Raw genomic sequence first — 26,131 nt, forward strand, 5'->3', positions numbered from 1 at the left:
CTCCATTTTACCCTCAGTTGTAAGCTCCCTGACACACATGGTTAACAGAACACTTCCAAGATCAAATGAGTGACTCCTGCCACGAATCTCTGTCCCACAGGTTTGTCAGATTTCTCCAGGACTATCAAAAATACATAAGTGTCATGACTTGGGGGGAAATTCAAGGATCGCGCAACTCATTTTCTCCACCTACAGCCGCAAAAGCAATTGGGAAGAGATACTGCAAAAGAGGGAAGGGTCCCGCTGGAGGCGGGGGAGGGCTATCTAGAGCAGGCTTACGCCCTTTGGGGGAGGAAAAGCCTCGTTTCGGTCTCTGCACTGTCCACCCTGGAATTCCAGGGGACCTAAATCAATCCCCACCTTCTCGAACGGCGCCTCCCTCCCCACCCCGCGCTTGACCCTCTTCTGGAATGCACCAGAACAGCTGTAGGACCAAGGGTGATATGCTGGCGATTCGAGAAGAACCCAAGCCGAACTGGAACAGAGCGTGGTGGGGTTCCTAGGTACGTTTTCGGGGCCACCCCCCGCCCCCTATCCTCTATCCTGGGGGACGGCGGACGCCTGGAAGGGCTGGAAAGCCAGTGGCCCCCACGTTTGGGGGTTTAGTGCTCGGATTCGCTCACGCCCCGACGAGGCTTTCCGAACCGGACCTCGACCCCCGCCGAGTCCCAGGGAACGTGCAGTGGGCGTCTCGCGTCCCCGGGCTCGCCGCAGCGCCACGCCCTGTTTTGCGGGGCATGCCGGGAGAGAAAGTTCTCAGCCGCGATGCCAGGACAGCCGATCCGGAGACTCAGACTACAAGTCCCAGAGTGCATTGCACCTCGCAGCCCCGGCCCTGTCGTGGTTGCCCTTGGCAACAGAGCCTGTCTCTCCTCCCCTCCCACCCACAACGAGCCGGAACTGGGAAGCGCTTGCGAGCAGGGGGAGGGACAGGCTGCCACCAGAGAGAGGCAGAGACCCTGGGCAGAGGCCCAGGAAACCTGACCGGGCCAAACGTTCGGAGAGACCCTCCCAACCCCCGGACGGAGATGCCCAGGGTATTTCAGAGCCGGGGGTGGGGAAAGACTGAATCAGTAAGAGACGTGGAGGGAGGGGAAGACCTTCCACCCACCCCCCGTCCCCGAGCTGAGAGGGATTCACAGAGACAGAGAGACATACAGAGTGAGTGAAGAAGGGACAAAGATAGAGCTGGAGAGGGGAGAAGGAAAGGGAGAGAGATCAACTTCAATATTCAGAGAGAGACCCCCAGCGATGGAGAGAGACTCACAGAGTCAGAGAGTGGTCAGAGAGGAACAAGCAGAGAGGAACGGAGAGGGACAGAGAGAAAGCATCTGCAAAGACCAGGGGAGAGAAATGCAAAGAACCAGAAAGAAGAGAACATAGAGAATGAGACAGGGAGACAGACACAGTTTGACTCTCAAAGAGAAACACACGGGGGGAAGGGGAAACAGAGATCCATAGAGACAGAGACAGGGAGGGAGAAGGAGAGATTCAGGGAGACAGACTTTGGAGTGAGAGAGAGAGACACCCCAAGACCCGGGAGGGGGGTGGTCCACAGGGGGAGTGGCAAACAACTGGAGGGACACAGCGAAGAAAAGAGAGAAATAAAAACAGAAATTCTCAGAGACAAGGAAAGGAGCCCAGACCCACCCAGAAAGTCAGAGAAAGCTGGAAATACAGGGAGAGGAACAGAGGCCGAGGGAAAGGGACACTGCCGGAGGGAAACACAGACGTATAAAAATCACAAGAAGCCCAGAGGGAGAAATCGAGACTTGGGTGACATCCGAAAAAGTGAGACGCCGAGACTCCCTCCTGCTCACCGTTGGATCTCAGCACCAACACAAAGTCTGTGCAATGAAACGGGGAGACCCCTCAGACGGAGACCCTAGGGGAGTTGCGGTGGACTCACAGAAGTCGCCGCGGCACCCTGGAGGGGGTCGGAAGACGGGGCGGCGCGGCAGATTGGAGAGGGGGCAGGGCACAGAAGAGAGGGTGCCCCCCCCCCCACCTTCACCCGGCCTCCGGAGTGGGTGTGCGGACGTGAGTGTGTGTGTGTATGTGTGTGTTGGAGACGGGGGGCATAGTCCCTGGGCTCTCCAGGAGGGTGGGGGGGAGACGCCTTTAAGCCGAAACCCCGCCCCTCGGTCGTCATGGCAACGCCTCCCCCCGCCCGGGGCTCCCACATTTCAGCAGGTGCCGGAGCCGGAGCTCCCACCACCGCCGCCGCCCGTGCCTCCGGCTCCTCCGCGCCAGTGCTCTCGGCTCTCGCTCCCCCTGGCGGAGCCGGCGCGCCCCGAGGCTCCGCTCCCGGCCCCGCGCGCTCGGCTCCTGGAGGTGCCTCGCCCCTCTCACTCCCACCGCGGCATCTCCCGCCGGCTCTTCTGTCCTGCCGAGCCTCCGGCTAGTCGCCCTTCCACCTGTTTCCCCAGACAGGCAGGATCCCGGTCCCTGCTACGTTCCTGGGGCCATGTCCGGCCTGGGCCCCGGCGGAGGCGATTCAGAGGGCGGACCCCGGCCCCTGTTTTGCAGAAAGGGGGCTCTGAGGCAGAAGGTGGTCCATGAGGTCAAGAGCCACAAGTTCACCGCTCGTTTCTTCAAGCAGCCGACCTTCTGCAGCCACTGCACTGACTTCATATGGTGAGGGAGGGGGCTGGGGCCCCGGGGGATGGGGTCCCCTGATGAGCAGAAAAGAAGGGGCAGCGGCCCTGGCTCCTGGCCCCCGGCTGGGCACGGGTTAGAGGCCGGCACTCCAGGGTCAGAAAGAGGGAGGCGGGCGTCCTGGCCTTCCGGGTCCGAAGGAAGGGGCCGGGGGCCTGGGCTCCTGGGTCTGAGAGAAGAGGGACACGGACGAGGGGGGCAGGATTTCGGGGTCCTGGGAAGAGGAGGCTAGCTGGGGGTCCGACGGGAGGCGGGTGGGAGTAGGCGGGCCTCCCACGATCCGCAGAGGCCAGGGGGTCCAGCACCCTGTTCTGCACTGACCCCAGATCCTTGACTCTCACAGGGGGATTGGAAAACAGGGTCTGCAATGTCAAGGTAAGAGCTGGGGACCTGGACTCCTGGGACCCTCGGGAGGGTGGAGGCTGGGGACCCGCAGCCTAGGCTGCTTGACACACGTGTTCGCTGGTCCCCAGAGAGGCGCGGGGGAGCCCGGGGCGGGGGGTGTGGCAGAGACACTGCCTGCAGTGGGGCGGGGGGGGAAGCTCTGACGGCGGGGCCACCGCGGAGGTGGCACTGGGGGCCCCTCCCTCGGCCGGCTCCAGGTGGGGACAGATATTTGGAGAATCTGTTGCCATGGGAACAGGGAGATTTGGGAAAGGGGAGCTGAAGGGGGGGCTGGAGATGCAAAGTCAGAGCCCCCCCCCAGGCTGCCGTTGCCATGACAACAACACCCGTCCTAGGAAGGGGCAGGCCGGGTGGGGTCACCGATGGGCGGGTGGGGGCTGGGTGGGGCCGGCAGATATGGGGGCCGGGGGAGGGGGGGCGAGTCCTAAAGTACCAGCTGCTACTGCCGAGAGCAGAGTGAGTCAGGGAGGGGGGCGGGCCGTCGGCGTCGCCCCCAGACTCACTTCTGCCCAAGTTGATGCTCTCTGTTCTGTTGAAGGACCTCTCTGTGTCTCCTCCCTTCTAGTCTGCCTGCCTCTCTCTTCACTTTCTAATCTCTGTCCCTGGATCCTGCTTTCTCTCTCTGTCTCCCTCTCTCTCTCTCTCTGTCTCTGCCTCTCTATCTCTGTCTCCGGCTCTGGCTGTGTGTAGACACTGGGCACTCTGTGTTTCTCTCTTTCCGTGACTCTCTGCATCTCTGTTTCTTTCTTTGGATCTTAGAATTTCTGTCTCTCGGTGTCTCTCTCTCTCTCTCTCTGCATGTCAAGGTCTCTTTGCTTTTCTCTGTATCGAACCCTATGGAGATCCCTCTCTCCAGGGTTTCTTTCTGTCTGGGTCTCCCCTCCTTCTGATTTTCTGTCCACTGGGGTCTCTCTCCGCTCTGGGTTTCTATGATTTTTGCCTTCAGTCTGCAGTTTTGTGGTTCATCGACGATGCCACGAATTTGTGACCTTCGAGTGTCCAGGCGCTGGGAAGGGCCCCCAGACGGATGTGAGTGCCCGGACACCTGGTTCTCCCTCCTCGGGCCGCGCCCCCGCCCTCACCCCCTCGGCGTCCGTCCCAATTTCTCCTGCTATTTTTAAGGCTGGGAGGGGAGGGGGGCTGGAGAGATAGGGAGAGCTGGTCTGGCCCAGATTCCCTGCCCTTGGCCTGGAAAGGGGGAATGAGAGGGGACCGAGACTGGCTGGGGACCCAGGTGGGGGACAGAGAGGAGGCCGGGTGAGGGGACTTCGGTGCTGGAGGAGCTCGGCTGTGATCCAGGAGCTAAGAGATTCAGAAAACAGAAGGATGAGGGGCAGAGAGACAGAGAGAGGGAAATTGATGCAAGCACTGAGATCCTGAGATAAGACAGAGAAAGAGAGCCCAGAGATGCAGAAAAAAAGAGACCCAGGCAGATTGGGGGAGGGGGAAAAAGCAAGAGCAGTGGAACAGAGTCAGCGACACTGAGAGGAAGGAAAAGGGAACCCAGAAGGACTGAGAGACAAACTCAGAGACAGAGGGGCAGACACTCAGAAAGGGAAACTAGAATAGAAAATGGTAGATTCAGGGAACTGCTTAGCAGGTACTGAGAGAGGGAAGCCCGAGAGATCCTGTCATACACACGCACACACATATGTGCATTTATAGATGCCCCCTCTGTATGTGCCATGCACATACATATATTTGCATACACAGACACCCGTGTGCACACACATATGTATGAATATTGTATATGCACACACACACAAATTCCCCCATGTTGCACACACATATGTGCATGCACACATCCCTCGTGTACGCACACACAGATACACACAACCATTCTCTCCCTCCTCTCCACCCCCAACATCAAGGGGCTAACAAGAACTGTCCACCCTGCATGCCCACCCCCGATCCCTCCTTCACTCTCTGTCTGGCCCTGGGGCTCCTCTCTGTGAGCCTCAGTTTCACCCTCTGTAAAGTGGGGCTGACCATCTAGTGCTGACCTGGAGAACTTTCCGGCATGATGAAAGCATTCTGTATCTTTGTCATCCAGCTGCCAACCACCATAGCTAGCCATCAAGGGACGGAAGTTTAAAATCCTGCTTGGTTTAGTCACTAATTTGTGTCAGGCTCTTTGCGACCCCATGTACTGTAACCCGCCAGGCTTCTCTGTCCATGGGATTCTCCAGGCAAGAATACTGGAGTGGGTTGCCATTTTCTTCTCCAAAATATCCTGCTTAATTTGAATTAATACATAGCCACCTGTAGGATTTCCCTCATCCAATGGTTGACTCCACACTCCCACTGGAGATGGCGCAGGTTCAGTCCCTGGTCAGGGAACTAAGATCCCACATGCCATGCGGAACAGCCCAAAAAAAAGAAACAGCCGCCTATAGTTAGGGCTACCGTGTGGGATAGGCATCAATCTAGACGCCCCCAGGCTTGTTTTGACAGTTCAGTGAAGTCAGGCAGCATGAGACTAGCCCAGGGTTTGACACAGAGTTGGAGATGGTTTTATGGTTAGCAGATGGAGAAAGAGGCGGGTTGAGAAAGAGAGAGAGCACACCACGGAAGTCCATGAGGCATTCTGCCAGCTTGTCAGGTCAAGAAAACTGAAGTTTAGAGGATGCGACTTCTGAGAACATAGATTGAGCTCCACTATCTCCCAGCACCTGTATGTATTATGATTTGCTGCCTCACCCGCCCACTGCCACCACCACCAAACACTCCATCTGATTTACCCAAGGCTCATTCCATGTACTTAACAGGGATCTTGTACATAGCATAAGAATGAATCTTCTCAACAGCTTATAAAGTTAGGTATTGTTCCTGTCCCCATCTAACGGAGGTTCTTGGGCCAGGACACCTGGGCTTGAGCCCCACCTCCACCGCGTGTTGGTTCTGTGACCTTCCAGAAGTTAATTTACCTCTCTGCACCTCTGGAGTTCCTTGTCTGTAAAATGGGGTTTAATAGCCATGCCCTCATCTGATAGGATTGTTTTAAGAACTGAATGAGGCAACTCCTTGGGTATGAATACCTGGTATGTAGCGAATGACAAAATACTAATTATTATCATTGTAAAATTGTTACTATTATTGGTGAGGAAATGAAGGGAAATAGTGCAGACAAGGCCTTTCCTCTCTATCTGGCTTTCTTTTTTCTCTGTGAAGCATTAAGCTTTTATTCTTGTCAGCAACACAGATCAAGGGCTTAAGAAGTGCTCAGGGCTCCAGACGCATGATTGCATTCCGTCTGCACAAGAACCCTTTCAGGGAGGTCTCACAGTCCCATTTTATGGGGAGGCTCCCTGAATTTCTCGAAAGGGTGGTGTGGGGGAAGGTCACACAGCTGGGTCATGAGCAGAGTCAAAATTTAGACCCTAATCTTCCAAATCGGAACCCCAGTTCTGTCTCCCTTTTTAATGGCTACTTTCACCCTGAGAATAACCACAGCAGCTCCCTTGTCAGGTACCCTGCTGGGAATTTTCACCCACAGCATCTCATTTCATGTGGCAGGAACACTGGAAGTTCGGGTCAGCTAAAGGTCTTTAGAGGTTCAGAGAATGCAACTGCCAACACCTTTCCCCACCCAAGTACCATTCAATCCCCGCTGAACTTCTAAATAAAATCCTAAGAAGGTCTCGAATTTTCACCCTACAAAACTCTTACAGTGCACTCATAGAAAATCGAGCCCGGGTCTCCAGCATTGCAGGCAGATTCTTTACCATCTGAGCCACCAAGGAAGCCCCAAAGTGTTCGTCACTCACTTGTGTCTGACTCTTTCCGACCCCATGGACGGTAGCCCACCAGGCTCCTCTGTCCATGAAATTCTCCAGACAAGAATAATGCAGTGGGTAGCTATTCCTGTCTCCAAGGGATCTCCCCAACCCACAAATCAAATCCGGGTCTCCTGCACTGCAGGCAGATTCTTTACTTTTGGAGCCACCAAGGAAGCCCGCTTAGAAAAATGCAAATATCAAATTTTTTCATACTCAGACATTGCTGAGGGTGGAAGGAGGAGTGCTTTTCCTGGTGTCTTAAATTCATGCTTAATTGGAATTGAGCTATAAGCACTGCTTCAAGATATAGATTGTTTATTTCCATTGGGCAGATAAAGACACTAAGGCTCAAAATCGGGCATGTACCTGAAATCACACAACTGGGGAATGGCCCAGCTCTTGATTAAACCCAGGGCTGTGTGGGGGCTGCAATAAAATCACCAGTAACAACCACGGCAGTAATGACAGCACTAACACTGCCGAGCACGTTTGACCAGACCCTGCTGTGTGGTTCACACTTAACCTTTGGGATACCTGGGTCCCTAAAACTGAGAGGGCATAGTCTCCATCCCACACGGGGCTCAGAGAAGGCTGGTCGTCACTAGCCAGACATTGAAAGAGGCTGACCGTGAATGATCTGGGTCGTGGTGGCCCACAAGTCCTCAGAGAACAGCTTGTGGAAGACTATGGGGTAGGGACTGTGGACCTTGGAAGCCTCCACTTCCTTCAGATTCTTCCCAAAATTCCACCTTGTTGGTACAACCTTCCCTGATCACTCTATTTCACATTTCAATCCCCCCCACCCGACCCCTGACGGTGCGCATCCCTGCTCCATCTTTGTCCAGAGCATCGTATCCATACCTCATACTATATATTCTGAGATTGTTTTTATGGGGACTAGTTTTTAAAGTCTTTATGGAATTTTGTCACAATATTGCTTCTGCTTATGTTTTGATTTTTTGGCCCCAAGGCATGTGGGTCTTAGCCGCCCCGCCAGGGATGGAACAGGTACCCGCTGCACTGGAAGGCAGAGTCTTAACCACTGCACCACCAGGGAAGGCCCTATATATTTTATTTGTCGTGTTCATCTTCTGTCTCCCTCCACCAGAAAGTAAAGTCCACACGGACTGCAGTTTTTATTGGTTTTGCTCAGGGTCTCGGTCCTCGCACCAAGAAAAGTGCCAGGCACGCAGTAGGTGCTCCATAAATACTGGAGAGTGAATGAGTGAGGCGGAACAGCAGGAAGACTGGGAGAGCAGGGCTGAAGAGGAAGAGTGGGGAGGGGCGGTGCTTGTTCAGGACGCCCTCCGGCCCCCTCTTCTGACCGACTCCTCCCGACCGCCCCCCACCCCAGGATCCCCGGAACAAGCACAAGTTCCGTCTTCACAGCTACAGCAGCCCCACCTTCTGCGACCACTGTGGCTCCCTGCTCTACGGACTGGTGCACCAGGGCATGAAGTGTTCTTGTGAGTCTGCGAACCCGGCGCTTCGGGGCCCCTGCAAAAGCGCAGAGTAACACAAGTGGTAGTGGAGGGCGGGGGGTAGGGCGGGGGAGCGTGGAGGAAGGGAAGTGGAGTCTGGAGTTAAAGGCGGGACCCGCAGTCCCACCTCCCAGTTCTGTCCCCCCGCACCAGGCTGCGAGATGAACGTGCACCGGCGCTGTGTGCGCAGCGTGCCCTCTCTGTGCGGCGTGGACCACACGGAGCGCCGGGGGCGCCTGCAGCTGGAGATCCGGGCGCCCACTTCCGATGAGATCCACGTCACAGGTGAGACCCCGCCTCCTCGCCTGGCCCCGCCCCTTTCATCCCAGGGACTGGATCGAGTCCACCCACTCTCACAGACCCAGGGAAGCCACGCCCCCTCGCAAAGGTCACGCCCGCACCGCTGACCCCGCCTGCACCGGCTGAGCGCCACCCCGCCATGCCCCTTTCCGCTCGAGGCCCCTGGTCTCCAGCCTTGCTTCTCCTGATGGCTGTTCTAGGCATCAAGGTCCTGGGGGTGGAGGTGGGTGCGGACGAGAGAAGAACTGGTCCCAAGGGAGGTTCCGGTTTACTACATGGCTTCCCAAGTGGCACAGGAGACATAAGAGACCCGGGTTCCATCCCTGGGTTGAGAAGATCCTCTGGAGGAGGGCATGGCAACCCACTCCAGTATTCTTGCCTGGAGAATCTTATGATCAGAGGAACCTGGCAGGCTACAGTCCATGGGGTCGCAGAGTCAGACACGACTGAAGTGATTTAGCATGCATGCCCTGGTGACATGGCCAGGATCCTAAGGGAGCCAGGGACTTTGGGTTTGATTTCTGGGTCACTGGCTGGGGAAAGGGCTTCATGCCCCATCTTCTGGGTACTGGAGAAGTAAAAGATTTTTTTAAAAGGGAAGAAAAGGAAACAAAAAACATGGGTCATGGAAGAGGAAGTAGAGAGATTGGAATTCGTTGACTGCTGGCTGGGGGAAGGCTCCGGGGCCTCTCCCTGGATCTTAACCCCACCTGCCCTCCTTCACCTCCCCCCTCAGTTGGTGAGGCCCGGAACCTCATCCCAATGGACCCCAACGGTCTCTCCGATCCCTATGTGAAGCTGAAGCTCATCCCAGACCCTCGGAATTTGACCAAACAGAAGACCCGCACGGTGAAAGCCACGCTAAACCCTGTGTGGAACGAGACCTTTGTGTTGTGAGTCTCGGGTGCAGGGGAGGCCCGGTGATGACTGACAGAGAACGATCTGAGAGTCCTAGTGGCCCACAAGACTGCAGAGAGCAGGTGGTAGGATAGGAGGAGCCCCGCAAAGGGAGAAGAAGGCGGTGGGAGGAGAAAATGAAGCGACTGAGAAAGAGGGATGGAGACCCAGAAGGTGACCGTTTTAGAGTTAAGACAGAGATCAGAGAGATTAGACAGACCCCGAGACTCAGAGGAAGAAACATAAAGCCAGTAGAGACACAGACGGCATGGGGCGGGGTGTGATAGGTGGGCGGCAGGAAGAGAAAGAGAAGCCAGCTGAGAGAAAGACAGAAGGACGGTTCTGGAGGGAGAATAGGGGAGAGATCCGGAGAGAAAAGCCCAGAGGCACGGACATGAAAGACCAGGAGGGGGACTGAGAGAGCGCTCTAGGTCGACTTCGGGCCCAGGTGGGGAGAGGGACCCTCTTCGGGAGGACCCGGGGTGGGAAGACCATCCGCAGAGCAGGAAAGAGGCCCCAGCTCAGGAGGCTTATCGGCTCCTGCAGCATCGCGGGTGCGGAGGTCGGGGAGCCACAAGCTGGCCCCTCACTGCGCCCCTCTCTCCCCGCAGCAATCTGAAGCCAGGGGACGTGGAGCGCCGGCTTAGCGTGGAGGTGTGGGACTGGGACCGGACCTCCCGAAACGACTTCATGGGCGCCATGTCCTTCGGCGTCTCGGAGCTGCTCAAGGCGCCGGTGGACGGCTGGTGAGGGGCGGGCGGGGGCGGGGCTCGGCGCCGGCACCCGCGCCTCCTTCCCCTGGGGTGTGGTCTCTCTCCTTCCGCAGCCGGCATCCGCGCCTCCTTTCCCGGGCGTATGTTCTCTCTCCTCCCGGACGGGCGCCGTCCTCTCGGCCTCCCTGGGCTGTTTTATCCTCCCCCACCCCCGTCCCTCTCTTCTTATCTCACTCTTTCTCTCGCTCTCTCCGTCTCTTCCCCCCTTCTGATGTCTCTGCCTCTCCCTTGGGTGTCCCCCCACCCCCGCCCCATCCGTCTTCCCAACCCACCCACCCCGCTGTGGTCTCCGTCTGTACGTCAGGTACAAGTTACTGAACCAGGAGGAGGGCGAATATTACAATGTGCCGGTGGCTGACGCCGACAACTGCAACCTCCTCCAGAAGTTCGAGGTACCCAGACCCTGGCTTCCCCGGCCCATCCCACCCCCGGGGAGCGCAGCCTCCCACAGTTCAGAGCCGGCCTTCCCCAGACTCCATCACTGCTTGCCCACTGGTCTGGGGACGAAAATTCCCAGAAGACCCTGGAGTTCTTTCTGCTTTTCTAAGGGACTGCTGGGAATTGGAAGTCCTATCCATCCAGGACTTCCCAGGTGGCGCTAGTGGTAAAGAACCCTCCTGCCAATGCAGGAAACACAGGAGAGGCGGGTTCAATCCTGTGTTGGGAAGATTGCCTGGAGGAGGACAAGGCAACAGACTCCAGTATTCTTGCCTGGAGAACCCCATGGACAGAAGAGCCTGGTGGGCTACAGTCCATGGGGTCGCTAAGAGTCAGACACAACTGAAGCTAACTAACACACTAAACTAACACACATGCACACAAATCCATCCCTATGGCTTGGGGATCCGGGGGCCCCCACCCCCTGCTTTAGGGCCATCGCCTGCCTCTCCCAGGAGGCTCTGACTCTGATTTCTTCTTCCCCAGGCCTGTAACTACCCTCTGGAACTATACGAGGTGAGAAGAGTCAGAGGCTTGGGTTGGAGGCAGCTTCATTCCCGTGGTTTGTATCTGTCCCTGACACATCTCATCCCTCTCATATCTGTCTGCATTGCCACACGCATGGGTGGAGAGCATACCATACCTAGGGGCAGGTCTTGTGTTTGCTGAGTAATCTGCACTCTCTGGAGGTTAGTCTGACCCTCAGGCAATTCCCTAAGGTAGGGACAGCATCACAGATTCCTTAGATTCAAGGATGCTGAGAGGCTCTGGGGCCCTGTAGCTATCAATTCTGGGTCCCATGTTTCTGGCATTCCATGGACTGCGGGGCCTGGCTCTGGAATTCTGTGGTCTGTCATTCCAGGCCTGTGGGTCTCGGATTCTGTGGTTACACTTCTGTTTCTTCCTGGCACTGAAGAAGGAGCAGAGCTCTAGGAGATGTAGGTCCAAAATAGGGTTCTCTCTGCCACCTGCAGCTCCTGAGGCAAGTGTTTTTATGCTGATCGCATTGCAGTCTTCAGCATTTCTATTGTTGGGGGATGGTAGGAGGTGCACAGCGGATGGAAGGATCCCAGTACACTTGGGGAACTTCCATCGTGCCCCAACTCCCCTCTGGGCTGAATCAACCTTGGGGAGCAAAGGTCAGGATCCCCAGCTGGGGCCGTACCCAGCCTCTGTGATCTGTGTTTAACGACTTGTGGGGAACCATGGCCTCAGGCGCCCTGCCAGCCAAGCCATGTATGTATGAAGTGAAGTCTTCCAACTGGCCTGGGATGGGCCCCAAATCCCCCACCCCCACCCCCAGCTCCCCACCCCACTGTGCGCCTCTCCATAAGGCCGCCAGTAGTGTCTGTCATCCCACCCTGGGAAGATTCAGGAAAGGGGCTCTCGCAGACCCAGGCCCTTCTCTGTTCCTGACTTTGTGGGTGTGTCCCCCCTGGAGTGGCCCCTAAGGACCCACTCTTGTTGGATGAGGACTGGGCAGGGCCGCCCCCAGAACAGGGCCAGCCTGTGAGCTGGAAAAGTCAAAGGCGTCTGAGGAATTCCCAAGGGCGTGGTGTGTCTGGGGCACTTTGTTTCACAGGTTTCCTGCCCAGCACAATCCCTGGGTCAGGGAGATCCCCATGCAGAAGGAAATGGCAGCCCACTCCAGTATTCTTGCCTGGGAAATCCTGTGGACAGGGGAGCCTGGTGGGCTCCAATCCCTGGGGTCACAAGAGTCGGACATGACTTAGTGACTAAACTACCAGGGCACCCAAGAAGCACAGAGGTTAACCCAGTCTGGCAGGGGCCGGGGGAGGTGATCAGGGAGGACTTTCCTGAGGAAGTGACACCTGAATTGCTCCTTGACTTTTTCTGTCCATTTCTCACTGTGGCCTTTCTCTCCTCCATTGGTTTTTGGTTTGGTTTGTTTTTTTTTTTTTTTTTTTTTCACTTCCTGAACACCTATTTCCTGAAGTTTTACATAAGTCAAGCCCTATTCTGGGAGTAGAATCAGGCCATACCCTGGGGAGCTCCTCTTTCAATGAAAGTTACAGATAGGGAAGGAATGTATTTGATCAGGGAGATGGCCTCGGGCACTGGGGAGTCCTAAACCTCTGGCAGGACCTGAGAAAGTCAGAGAAAAACTTCAACAGGAAGTACAGGATTCCCTGGGTAAAGGAAAAGGAGGACAGATTTCCAGACCAAGGAAGGAACACATGCCCTCTTTCTCTCTTTCTTCCCTGTTGGCTCAGACAGTAAAGAATCTGCCTTGCAATGCAGGGGATGTAGGTTTGGCCCCTGGGTGGGAAAGATCCCCTGGAGAAGAGAAAGGCAAGCTCGCTCCAGTATTCTTGCCTGCAGAATTCTACGGACAGAGAAGTCTGGCAAGCTACAGTCCACAGGGTCCCAAAGAATCGGCTATGACTGAGTGACTAACACTTTCACTCTGTCATTTCTTCTTTCAAAACAAACATATTTTTACTTGAGCCCTCTGTGTGCCAGGCATAGTTCTAATCACTGGGGATATAGCAGCAAACAAGAAGAGAGGGGGAAAAAATACACTCCTGCCCTCCTGGGAGGAAGACATTAAACAAAATAAAGGCACTGATGATCCTGTGTTAGACAATGATGAATGACTATGGAGAAAAACAAACGCTAAAGATAGGGAGTGCTGTTTTGTGAGACTTTACAATAAGCAGGGAAGGCTTCACTGAGAAAGTGACCACTGGGCAAAGAGATAAAGGAGATGAAATAGCCGTAAGGATAGCTCAGAGCCTTCCCAACAGAGGGAAGGTCACGTGCAAAGGCCCTGAGGTGGGAGCAGGCCAGCTATGTCTGGGTTCAATCCCTGGTCAGGGAACTAGATCCCACATGCTGCAGCTAAGACCCAGCACAGCAAAATAGGTTCATTTTTTAAGTAAGTAAATAGACCAAGTGAGATGGGAGGGCACTGCAGGTGGCCCGAGATGGTTTTGATTCAGACAAGAGGACTGCCTCTGTGTCAAGAACTGACAGTAGGAGGAGGAAGAAGGCATCATGGAGGTCCAGAGGTGAGTTGCCGGCAGCTCGGCCGAGGGAGGCAATGACGGTAAGAGCGTTCAGGTTCTGAATGTGCTCTGAAGTTAGAAGTTCAGGACCTGCATTCAGCACTCGACTCCAGACCCAAGCCGCCTGCTGGGTGATGGTGGAGAAGCACAAAGGAGGGAGACACAGTCTCTGGCATTAATGAGTTTTGATTTCTGGCTCTGCTTTTTACCTGCTGTGTGGCTTTGGGCAAGTTGCTTACCTTCTCTAAGATGGGAGATCGGGTGGTGGCGCTGATGGGGAGGATTGATGGCATATAGTAAGCTGTCTAAGTGCTAGCTGAATACTAAACTGTCCAGGCAAGTATGCTGAGTCTCTTCAGTTGTGTCCGACACTTTGAGACTGAAGCCTGCCAGGCTCTTCTGTCCGTGGGATTCTCCAGGCAAGAATCCTGGAGTGGGTTGCCATGCCCTCCTCCAGGGGATCTTCCTGACCCAGGGAGTGAACCCACATCTCTGATGTCTCCCGCATTGTCAGGCAGCTTCTTTACCACTAGTGCCACCTGCGAAGTCCAGTGTTAACCGTTCAGTCATGTCCAACTCTTTGGGAACCCATGGACTGTATCTGCCAGACTCCTCTGTCCATGGGGTTCTCCAGGCAAGAATACTGGAGTGGGTTGCCATTTCCTTCTTCAGGGGATCTTCCTGACCCAGGGATCAAACCCAGGTCTCCTACACTGTAGGCAGATTTTTTACTGTCTGAGCCACAAAGGAAGTCCAGTAAAACCTCCAGGCTATGGGAAATCAGGAAAAGTCCCTAAATCAAAGATGGGTGTGGAAACAGCTTTTTTTCTCTCTCCATCTTCCCATCTCTGTGTGTCTCCGCTTCCCTTTTGTCCTTGGATGCTGTCTTTCTGAGGGGCACCCCCTTATCCCCTTCCAGGGTCTGACTAGCTCTGCATGTTTCCCCTTTCTCACAGAGGGTGCGGACAGGTCCCTCCTCCTCTCCCATCCCTTCCCCGTCCCCCAGTCCCACCGACTCCAAGCGCTGTTTCTTCGGGGCCAGCCCTGGACGACTGCACATCTCGGACTTCAGCTTCCTCATGGTTCTAGGAAAAGGCAGTTTTGGGAAGGTTGGATTCCTGGGGCTCTGGGGGAAGGGGAGGATGTCTGGGGGAGGGGTCGGGTTTCTTAGGAATGAAATCAGAGTCTGGGGGAGGAACTAGGCTTCTGAGCCCCCAAAGATGGCTTGATGGGGCCTCTTGAGTTCCTGGAAAGGAGAGGCCTAAAGATGTGGATACTTGCCCTGAAGGAGTGGCTGGCCACGTCAGGGCATCCGGAGAGTGAGAGGGGGGACCCGGCATTCTGTTTCTTTGTTTCCTTGAAAGGGAAGGCTAGGGACCAGCGCACTGGGTTCCCAGATGAACTAGGCCTCTGTCCCTAGGTGATGCTGGCCGAGCGCCGGGGCTCCGATGAGCTCTACGCCATCAAGATCCTGAAGAAAGACGTGATCGTCCAGGATGACGACGTGGACTGCACCCTGGTGGAGAAACGCGTGCTGGCCCTGGGGGGCCGAGGCCCCGGAGGCCGGCCACACTTCCTCACCCAGCTTCACTCCACCTTCCAGACCCCGGTGCGAAAGGAGGGGGCCCCAGGCTGGCTCAGGGGCCCTGCCTTATCCCTTCCCCCTCAACCCCCCAGATGCATTCGCATTGGCTTTGAGAGTCTGAGTTTGGGGGAGGGCAGAAGAGCCCGGTGGACTCTGAAGGGGCGTGGCCGGCTCCTCAGTGGGTGTGGCCAGCACGCAGGTGGCGTGGAGGGCGTGGCCAGAGGGCTGGGAGCCTGAGTGGGCGTGGCCTGAACTCCCTAGGTGTTGAGTGGGTGTTTCTGGAGTACCGGCTTCTGGAGTAAAAGAGTGCGTGAGTGAGCTTGCCTACAACTGGGCTCTGCGTGATGAGGCTGTCACTCGTGGGTTCTCAGTTAAGGAGTCATCAGAAATAAGGCGTTTCCGAACACTGTGAAATGGGACAACAAGTCAGAACTGTCAGAGGTTAGAGAGGGCGTGACTCTACTTTCAAGAGCTCTGAGTGGGCGTAGCCAGCTTCCTGGATTTTTTTTTTTTAATTAGTATTGGGAATTCCCTTCTGGTCTAGTGGTTAGGACGCCATGCTTCCACTGTAGGGGGCCTGGGTTCGATCCCTGGTCTGGGAATTAAGATTCCCACAAACCGGCAAGGTGCAGCCAAAAATTTAAAAATAATTTAAAAATTAGTATCATTTGCAAGTGAAGCCTGAACAGCTTTGGTCCCTAGCTGGTGGCCAAAACTGCATGTGTGAGTGAGTGGATATGGAAAGAGGTTTCAGTTTGCCTGAGACTTCAAGCAAATGGTGGACCTCCATCTTAAATCCCGGGAAGGGAGGAGGGGAACACCCGACAGTTGAGAGTAACAGAGGATGGAGTGGGTGGAAATTCTGTGATGGTGGGTAGGCGTACACAGTTGCCCTGGATTTCTGATTGCATGGGCCCAGAGCCTTCCACGCTGGCCTGGAGTGGGCAGGAATGGACGTTTCCCTCCCCTGATGGATGTATCTTTGCCTCTAAGCCCCTGTCCACCCCCTCCCCAGGACCGCCTATATTTTGTGATGGAGTATGTCACCGGGGGCGACTTGATGTACCACATCCAACAGCTGGGCAAGTTTAAGGAACCCCACGCAGCGTGAGTCTTGGCCAAGAGAGGAGGGTGGGGGGAAAGTGGAAGGGAGTGGTGTCCCGCCTCTGGCCTCCTGACCCCCCGCCCCCTCCTCCAGGTTCTACGCCGCAGAAATCGCCATCGGCCTCTTCTTCCTCCATAACCAGGGCATCATCTATCGGTGAGCAGTCCTGGGCCTTTCAGTGGAGGGAAGGGATTCGAGCTTAACGGCTCCAGGCTGTTAACTCTCTCCCCCTTCCTGCAATTCCTCCCTGCTGCACCCCAACCCACCCGCAGGGACCTGAAACTGGACAACGTGATGCTGGATGCCGAAGGACACATCAAAATCACCGACTTCGGCATGTGTAAGGAGAACGTCTTTCCCGGGAGCACCACTCGCACCTTCTGCGGGACCCCGGACTACATAGCCCCCGAGGTAACCCCACCTCCGCCACTCTTAGAGCTCTCCAAGCTCGCTGCGTGGACGTGCCTGGGGGTCTAGTGTTCGTAATGTGGGGACCTGACCCCGGGGCCTTCACGGGAGTCATGGACTGTTCCAACCACCGGAGTGTTGTAAGTGGGCGGGGCTGGGTCTCAAAATAGGCAAAGTGGGCAAGAACTGTGGGTGAATGTTCCGAAAGAGCGGGACCCCCTGTAGGGATTCTGGAGAACAGGACCTGTTACTGGACCGTTCTAAGAAGCTGGGGGAAGAGTCCCAGTGTACTCTGAGGGGGTGGGGCCCACCCCACTAGAACATTAGGCTTGTGGAGGCTGTCCCCTGAATATTTCAAGTGGGCAAGAATCGGCTCTGACTTTGCTGGGGGGTGTGGCTAATGATCGGACTATATATAAGCAGACTGAGAGCAGGTCCCGACTTTTCTTCTTGGGAGAGGTGGGGTTGATGGTGCTGTCCTGGATCTTTCCTGGTGACTCTGTGCTTCTGCCTGAGTAACCAGCCAGTGGTTTCAAAACATAGCTGCTGGTCAGCATCACCTGGGAAGATTTCGAAAAATACACACACCTTCCCGCCTCTGACTCTGGTCTGTTGTGGCTGGAATTCTTCAGGGCTGGCGACAGCTATCTTTAACCAGTCAAGAATCTGGTATGTGTCCAAATTTAGGACTCTCTGGGCTCTTGAAGTTCTGACATTGTAAGGAGAGAGTTCAGTTATCTAGATATTCTAGATGCGTGGGCGGAACTTGCAACTTAGTACTTAGATCGTCTTTATATTGGAACCAAAGGAATGTTCTGAGTAGGAAGAATCTGCTTCTCAAATGTTCCAAAGGATGGAGCCAAAGCGTTCTGAGTGTGAAAAGTTTGTGCTGAAAGCATTTAAAGTCGGGTAGGGTTTCCAGGTGGTGAAGCTGGAGGGGCCCACCTTTTCTTAAAACACAAATGACAGTTGCTCACCTTTCTCCCTCCCTGCTAGATCATTGCCTACCAACCCTACGGGAAGTCTGTTGATTGGTGGTCCTTTGGGGTTCTGCTCTACGAGATGTTGGCAGGACAGGTAAGGGACGCTGGGGAGAGGCTGGTTTGGCTAAAGGCAACACAGAAGGGGTGCCACCTGTTACATGGCCTATCTCAGGAGGAGCAGGTCAGGAAGGGATGTCTTTAGGCTGAGTGTAGGAAGCTGTGGGGAGAAGTCCATCTACTAGAAGAGCGCTCTCCGTGGTTCTGAAACATTGACTTCCCACAGGCTAGGGGTTCTTCCCCCTTTTTGTGTCTTGGACCCCTTTCTGAGAACAATGCTTTTAAACACATGAAATAAGATAATAGCATTACAGAAGAAGTCAATCATATTGAAATCTGGCTAACAAAATGTTAAAGGCTTAATCGAGTCATTTAACCAACTAAATAAATTTAACTTAAACGTGTGTGGTTGTCTAAGGGTATTAGAATATGGACTTATATGTGATTTACTACTAATGAATTAAATGGTATTAAATAGTAATATCTCACAAGAATAGGAAGCAGGTAGAAAGGCCTGTCAGTAATTTTAAAGTAGAGATGACTGTTTTGGTTTTTTCCTTTGAGATATCTGCAACCCTTATAAGAAAATATCGGTGATTTCCATCAGTGATAAAGTCGCAACTACTGCTGGGGTTTCTTTCCTAAATTTATAAGGCTGAATTTCAATTTTAGATTCAAAAAAAATAAGAATGCATGTTTTTTTCCCATCCAAATTCAAGGACCACCCCCCCACACACACACTCAGTTGTAGAAACAGACTCCCTAGACCCCACAGTAGAATCTTTGTCTGGATACTGCTTTTCCAAATCCAAGAAGACTGGAGGCCACTCATCCAGCCAAGAGAGTGCTTTTACAATTTTTTCCTGCAGTTTTTCTCTCTTCTATTTAAATGACACATTGCTTAATTAACACCTTGCTGATTTACATAGCAGATAAAGAGAGGCAGAGCAGCAAAGAGGTGCAGAGAGCTGAAGCATCTCAGATAGAAAACAAGAGCCTCTGAGAGTGAGAAAGAAATAGCTTTGGCGGTCTGGTCATGTTTTTCTCCAGGAACTGGGGGCGGGGGGGGCGGGGGTGGCCGGGGCGGGCTCTGCTTGTGGTGGGCAGGAAGGTGGGGCCAGGTAGTCAGGCCTCTGACTCTTTAACGCCTCTACTTTCTTAGCCACCCTTTGATGGAGAAGACGAGGAGGAGCTGTTTCAAGCCATCATGGAACAAACTGTCACCTACCCCAAGTCACTTTCCCGGGAAGCTGTGGCCATCTGCAAGGGGGTGAGAGCCCCTTGACTCCCAGATTCTCCAGGCCCACAACCCACATGCCCCACAACTGCCATCCAGGACTGCCCACACAGTGTCACTGCACATTAGGAAAAGGCTCCCACTCCTCAAGTCGATTTACTCCCATCTGCTGAAAAAGCTTATATAGCACAGAGATCTTGTTAGAACAATCACATCCTGCCTTGCTGCCCCAGGCAGTCCAAGGGCAGCCTCTACCCTGTCCTGGACTCCCCGCCTCTCCCCAGCTCGGGGCAGGCAGCGCTCAGCCGAGTGGGTCAGTCAAACCTAACTCCTGCCACTTTTCCTCCTGCGGGATCTGGGGCAAGTCACTCTGGGAGCCACCGTCTCCTCCTCCGGGGTTGTGGAGTGAAGGCAGGAGAAGGAGCTGAGCCTACAGCAGATGTTAGCAGGCTTCTGCTTCAAGCTCCTGTCTCCACGTCTCTCTGACCACATCTCTCTGGGCTTTTGTCTCGTTCCTCTGCCTCCATCTGCACACGATGGGTGTTCTGTGTCGCTGCCTTGTTGTTTGCTTTTTCTGTGTCCTTCGGGGTCTCTGTTCACCTCTTCTGTCTTCTTCCTCCTCTTTCTGGGTCTCTATTACCTTCTCACCAACTCCCCTTCACACACATGCATACACACACATGCACACGCACACTGGATCTCCATCCTTCTCCTTCTGGGTCTCTCTCGTCTTCTTTTTCTGGGTCTATATTACCTTCTCACCAACTCCCCTTCACACACATGCATACACACACATGCACACGCACACTGGATCTCCATCCTTCTCCTTCTGGGTCTCTCTCATCTTCTTTTTCTGGATCTCTATTACCTTCTCACCAACCCCCCTTCACACACACACACACACACACACACACACACATGCACACTGGATCTCTATCCTTCTCCTTCTGGGTCTCTCTCATCTTCTGTTTTGGGGTCTCTGTCTTCCCCTTTCTCTGAGTCTCCTCCTTCATATGGGGTCTTCATCCCTCTCTCTGGGTGTTTGTTTCCTGAGTCTCCCCCACCCCTTCCCCTCTCCTCCCTTCTCTCTTCTCCTACCTCCTCCTCCCTTCTCTCTTCTCCCCGCTGAGTCTTTCCCTCCTTCTGGGTCTCTGTTCCCCCTTTTCTCTGGGTCTTCTCTCTCCCACCTTCTTCTCTTCTGCCACTTTCCCTTTGGAATGTTTTCCCGATTGTCTTCCTCTCTTTCTGGATTTCTCTGCCACTCACACCTTCACACCCTGATCTTGCTCGTTTCTTTGTCTGTCCCCGGGTCTCTGGGTTTGAGTTTCATCTACCCCGCCTCATGTATCCCCCCTTCTCCTCTTTCTCTCTCCCTCTCTTCTCCCCACCTCCCCATCTCTGCACCCCGCCTCGGTTCATTCTTCTCTTTCTGGATCTCCATGCTTGTCTCTCCCTATTCCTCCTTCCTCGTCTTCCCCCCACCTCCCTGCCCTGTCTTTCTCTGGGCCTCCTTGTCTGGGACTCTGTCTGTCTGTCCGTCTCTCTCTGTGTTCCCTGCAGTTCCTCACCAAGCACCCGGCCAAGCGCCTGGGCTCGGGCCCCGATGGAGAACCCACCATCCGCGCTCACGGCTTTTTCCGCTGGATCGACTGGGACAGGCTGGAACGATTGGAGATCGCGCCTCCGTTCAGACCCCGCCCGGTCAGTGCCCTCCCGGGAACACCACGCTGGCCCCTAAGAGGGTGGACCAGCCTTGCGTTCCGATGCTTCATGGTTCCCTCCCGGTGTTTCCCGCAGTGTGGCCGCAGCGGCGAGAACTTCGACAAGTTCTTCACTCGGGCGGCGCCGGCCTTGACACCCCCTGACCGCCTGGTTCTGGCCAGCATCGACCAGGCCGAGTTCCAGGGCTTCACTTATGTCAACCCGGATTTCGTGCACCCGGATGCCCGCAGCCCCATCAGCCCAACGCCTGTTCCAGTCATGTAATCCCACCTGCCGCCACCAGGCGTCCCCACGGCTCCCTCCTCCGCCCCGGCCTTGGTCCTCGCCTTACCATGCTACCCGCCTTTCCAATTCTAGACCTGGCTCCCCAGCGTTCTGGCCTCTGCCCCGCCCCTCGGGCTCTAACCGCCCCGCCCAAGCGTTCCTGGCATTCCGCACTCCCAGTACGATCTCTAGAGTCTTACCGTGCGCTAGATTCTGCTGCTGTTGAGCCCTAGATTCTGACCTGCCTGAGCGTCCTGGACTCTGTCCCACCAATTTACAGAACCGCCAACACCATCCCAGTTCTTCTTCTTCTTCTTCTTTTCTTTATTTTCGTTTTGTTCTTCCTTCTTCTTCTTCCTGGGAAATAGTCTCATGGGGTGGGCTGTTCTAGACTAGGATTCCAGAACATCCCCCACCTCCGAGGCCCCACCCACCGCCGCTCCAGTTCCGGAGTAAGTGGGAGGCTGTGCCCCCTTGCTCCAGTGCCCCTGTTCTGTGCTCTAGGGATTCCTGGGACGTATGGAAGATACCCCCCCCCCCCAATCTGTTCTCCGTCAGCTTTCGTCCTAGGCTCCCCCACCCCCAGACCCATCACCGCATGGCTCCTCCAGTCCTGCTCGGAACCCCGCCTCTACCCAAATGCCTGCCACTCTTGGGACTCTCTGCGATCCCCTCTTCCGCCCGGCCACAGCTGCTGGAGAATAAATTTGGGATGCTGATGCTCAAGCGTTTGGATGTTTTTCTTCTAAGCTTGGAGAATGAAGGGGGATGGAGGTGGGACGGTGACTGTACAGAGAAACACACACATAGAGGGGCTGAGTAGGAGGCTGCGGGGGGTGGGGGGCAGACGCAGAGATCCATAAAGTGAGAGGATACCCACGGCATGAGCGCAAACAGCAGAGACCCAGAGGAAGCAGAGGCACACAGAGAGAGGACCAAAGTGGACACGGGAAGGAAGAGGCAGCTGTACGCACAGACAGCTGAGCGTGTCAGGCAGAGATCGGAGCACAGAGACACAAGCCCGCACACATTTGCCTGGAGCAAGGCAAAGCTCCCAGGCAAACAGGACAGGCTGAGTCTCGGAGGCCGGGAAGTCGGAAGAGGGAAGACAGAGGCAGCCCTGCCATTGAGAGACCGTACAACAGAGAAACCTGTGAGCTTAAGGCTCAGCGACGTGAGGCGTAGGGCGGACAGACGCACCCTGCGGGCCTCTTTCCCTTGACCCACTTGCGAGTGAGGGGCGTGGAGGGGACAGTCCCAATAGACTACACTTCCCAGCGGACCCTGTGGCAGACCCTCCCCCCAGGCGCGGCCCCCGCCGCCGCCAGGGCTGATGGGAAGTGTAGTCCCTGGATGGGGACAGGCCCGTGGAACGGTGTGCTTCTGTCTGCGTTTGGAGGGGACTGAGCCCCAAAGCTTCACAGGCTCCCTCGGGGAGCCCCGGCGTCTCCTCGTCCCCGCAGACTCCTGGGTTCCCGAGACTCGGTCTGGCTGGATGCTGGGGCTCCCCCTGTCTCCCCCCCAGCACAGCCGCGGGGCCCCCATCCGCGCCCGCGGCCCCCAACCCCGGCTCCGACCCTCGGCGGGCGGCCTGCCCCTTTAAGAGTGGCCCCGCTGACATCACGGCGGGGGTGGGGGGGTGCTGGCCCGGCTCCCGGCTCCGCGGCGGCTGCAGGACGCGGCTCCGCTCTGCGCCCGCCCGCTGCTCAGGGGACCCCCGGCCCGGGACGCCCCCTCCCGTCTCCTCCAGCCGCCCAGACCCCAGGCTGCGCCCCCACGCCTGGTCAGAGCCCCAGTCTTCATCAAGGGACCCCCAGGACCGCCCCTGCTGTCTATCCGTCTCAGGGTCTCTCCTCTCTTTCTCTGTCCCTCCCTCTTTCTCTCCCTCCTTGTCTCTCTCTCTCTCTCTACCTCAAGGTCTCTGGGCCTCAGCATCTCGCAGCCCAAAGGCCTTTGACAGTCTACCTGTCTCTCTGTGACCTCTCCACTTCCAGGAGCCCAGAATCTCTGAGCCTGGGGGAAGAGGGGGCCTGCCTAGATCCGGTCTCTGCCTCTCCATCTCTCTGTCTCTTCCAGACCATCTCTGTGTCTCCTCCAGTCTCCAGACCCGGGAGTCTCAGAATTTCACAGCCTCCGGGTCTCAGCTCTGGGCAGCCTCTCCGCCTCCCCGTGCGCCCCTGCCCCTCTCGGGCTCCCCTGCCTCTGTTTCTATTCTCTCTCGCTCCCTGCCTCCCCCATTCTCGAGGCCCATCTCCCTCCCTCCCCGCATCCTATCTCCCCCCTCCTCCTTTCCTGCCCCTCCCCTCCTCCGCAGTAGCCAATGAGCGGCCGCCGGTCCCAGCTCCCGGCGTCGTCCGCCGAGTGAGGCCGCGGGCGCGGGGGGTGGGGGGTGGGAGGCCGGGAGGGGGCCGGGACGCCGGGCTCCGGGGCGGGGGCGGGGGGCGCGGGCACCGGCGACCCCGGTGGCGGCGGCGGCGGCGGCGGCCGGGGGAAGCCGCGGGGTCGGTCATGTGGCTGCGGGGCCCGCGGCCCGGAGCGTCCGCCAAGCCCTGAGCGAGGTGAGCGCGAGGGGAGAGTCCGGGAACCAGGTTGGTGGGGGGCGGGGGGGTCCTCCTGAGGCGGCTGGGGGTCTGGACTAAACGGGGCTGAGTGGCTCCTGGGGATGAGATGCCCGCGATCGGACGCCCGAGTTCGGGGGGCAATGGGCGATGGAGGGATGTTTAGGCCTGAGGAACCCGGGGGGACGGAGTCCGAGGGTCCCAGAACGGGGCAACCATACTCTCAGCGTCCGAACCTCGGAGACCGTGGGCACGGGAGAGGGTGCGGGCCGGATCCTCGAGGGAGGCGGTCCTGGGTGAGGGAGGAGGGCCCGGGCCCACCAAGGGCCGGCTGTGAGTCTGAGAAGGGGTCCCCGGAAAGAGGGCGTACGTCTCCCCAGGATTGAGGGCCGATGGAGTTTGGACTTGGGGCTTGGAGAATGGGGAACCCCGGGGATCCAAAAGCCTATATCCAGGAAAGGCAGGGATAAAGAAGGATAAGAAGGAGGCTTTGGGCCTGGGGAAGGGAGGGGGGGTCCCAAAGGGGGAAGGTTTGGCGGTTGGAGGCGAATGAGGAGATCGGGGCGGGCCGTTGAGAGTGTGGAGGAACCGAGTGAGGAAGGAGGGGAGCCCCAAAGCGGGAGTGAGAAGGGTGCCGGTGGGCCACGTCCCAGCCGTCTGAGTCGGTGGAGCCAGTGAGGGGAGCTGAGGTCAGCTACCTGGGACGGAGGCAGCCCGCGAGACAGGGGTTCTGACGCTGGTTTCTGAGATGAGCGGACTGGAAGGAGAGCAGGCAGCTGGCGATCAAGCCCTGGAGCCATGGGGCGGGGGTCGGAGCTCCGGCGGTCTCAGACTCCTGAATCCCTCAGGAGGCGGGAGGTGGGGGGGTGGGGGGAGTGGGGGGAGGCGAGGCGGGGGGGGGGGGGCGGGGGGCGGGGCGGGGAGGGGTGGAATCCCTAGAGGCTGGGGTTGGGGAGGGGCCCAGACAGGGATGAAGGTTGTCTCAAGCTCCAGGGTTCTTATTGGGGTGGTGTCAAGTTTAAAGAATTTCAATTTCAAGGCTCCAGGAATTCTGGTCAAGGAGAGTGGGGGCTCAAGTCTTGGCCGCATTGTTGGTGGGGGGGAGTGCTGGTTAGGGCTCTTAACCATCACAGTTAAAAAGGTGATGGAGATCATGGTACTCAGGTAGGTTGAGGGCTCCGGTTGAGATAAGATGGGGATCCCAGTTTGAGTCCCCCAAATCATAAGACTGTGTGGTTTAGGGAGAAATTCTCAGGAAAGGGTGAGTGTGGTGGCTAAGGGATTAGGAGCACCCTGGAAGGAAATCTCCAGATTTAAGATTGGACTTTTTGAGGCCACAGCCATGAACTTGGAAGCTCTCTTGTTTTGAAGGTCCAGGGTTTGGGGGATCTGGGTTCCAGGTTGGAGGTTGAAGAGGGTCTATAATTGGAAGTCTTATCTGGGGGAGCTAGAGTCCAGGTTCTCTGGGAGGGGATTTGAGGGATCTTGTAACGAAAATGGGGATTGCAGACTTCCTGATGTGGGTTTTAGAGTTCAGAGCCCTGATATCTATTGAACGATGGTCACTTGCTCTTAATAGGATACTGAGAGGTGGGGGTGTGGGGGGAGGATTCCCAGATCAAGGTTTGGGCATTCTGAAGTCTCTAGCCAAAACTCTGCTCCAGGTCTCTAGACCCCAATATCCTGGGAGCCAGCAGCCTGTGATGGAGTTCTAGCACCCCAGGTTCAGAGGTTTGCAGGGATTTGGGATGGTGTGGGGGATTAATGTTCTGGAATCTTGATTCTGGGTTGTGGTCCATGATTTCAGATTAGGATGCCAAATTGAGGTCAAGGCACCATACCAGAGTTAGAAAGTCAAGGTCTTGGCGTTAGAATTGGACGTTAAGGGTCAAGAGAAGAGTCCAAGGACTTCTCCGGTGGTCCAGTGGCTAAGACTCTGTGCTCCCAGTGCAGGGGGCCCAGGTTCAATCCCTGGTCAGAGAACTAGATCCGATGTGCCACAACTAAGAGTTTTCAAGCTGCAACTAAGACCTAGCTCAGCCAAATAAATAATTTTTTTTTTTTTTTAAGATTTCAACTAGAATGGGAGGCTTGAGGTCAAGGCCAGGGTACAGGATTAGGGTCCCTGGTTAGCGACCCACTTGGGGAATTTCCGGTTCCCATTAAGAGTCAAAAAAGGGGGATGGGGTGTCAGGTCCGGGCATGGAGTCGGGATTGGTGGCCTAGGTTAGGATTTATAGACAAGTTACTGGTCCAAACCCTGGCTGGAGTCACGGGTCAGGACCCAGGGGGCAGATAGGAGAGAGTTCCGTTCGGGGGGTTGCTGGTTCTGACCCAAGGCCGGTGTCCCCCTTGGCTGCATGCTGTCTGGGGGACTCTAGCGGCCCCAGCGGGGCTCTCCACTGGAGCTCCCGGTCCCTCAGGCCCCGCAGGGCGCCCCCCGCCGCTGAGG

The 26,131-nt window shown here is 56.1% G+C and overlaps 1 protein-coding gene across 1 annotated transcript; it reads left to right on the forward strand.

Annotated features, from left to right (window-relative positions):
* The first annotated feature begins 908 nt into the window (after positions 1–908).
* On the forward strand, positions 909–21,801 carry PRKCG (protein kinase C gamma). Its single transcript, XM_061140218.1, has 19 exons — positions 909–1,037; positions 2,430–2,637; positions 3,002–3,033; positions 4,010–4,092; positions 8,197–8,308; positions 8,477–8,608; positions 9,360–9,516; positions 10,132–10,266; positions 10,598–10,685; positions 11,218–11,247; positions 14,717–14,869; positions 15,181–15,369; positions 16,361–16,452; positions 16,544–16,606; positions 16,723–16,861; positions 17,855–17,935; positions 19,061–19,168; positions 20,696–20,836; positions 20,933–21,801. Exons 2-19 carry the CDS (start codon positions 2,468–2,470, stop codon positions 21,119–21,121), a joined length of 2,094 nt encoding a protein of 697 aa, XP_060996201.1. The 5' UTR covers positions 909–1,037; positions 2,430–2,467; the 3' UTR covers positions 21,122–21,801.
* Positions 21,802–26,131: the final 4,330 nt, after the last annotated feature.

Source organism: Dama dama, chromosome 4, assembly GCF_033118175.1.
Source record: "Dama dama isolate Ldn47 chromosome 4, ASM3311817v1, whole genome shotgun sequence".
NCBI lineage: Eukaryota > Metazoa > Chordata > Mammalia > Artiodactyla > Cervidae > Dama > Dama dama.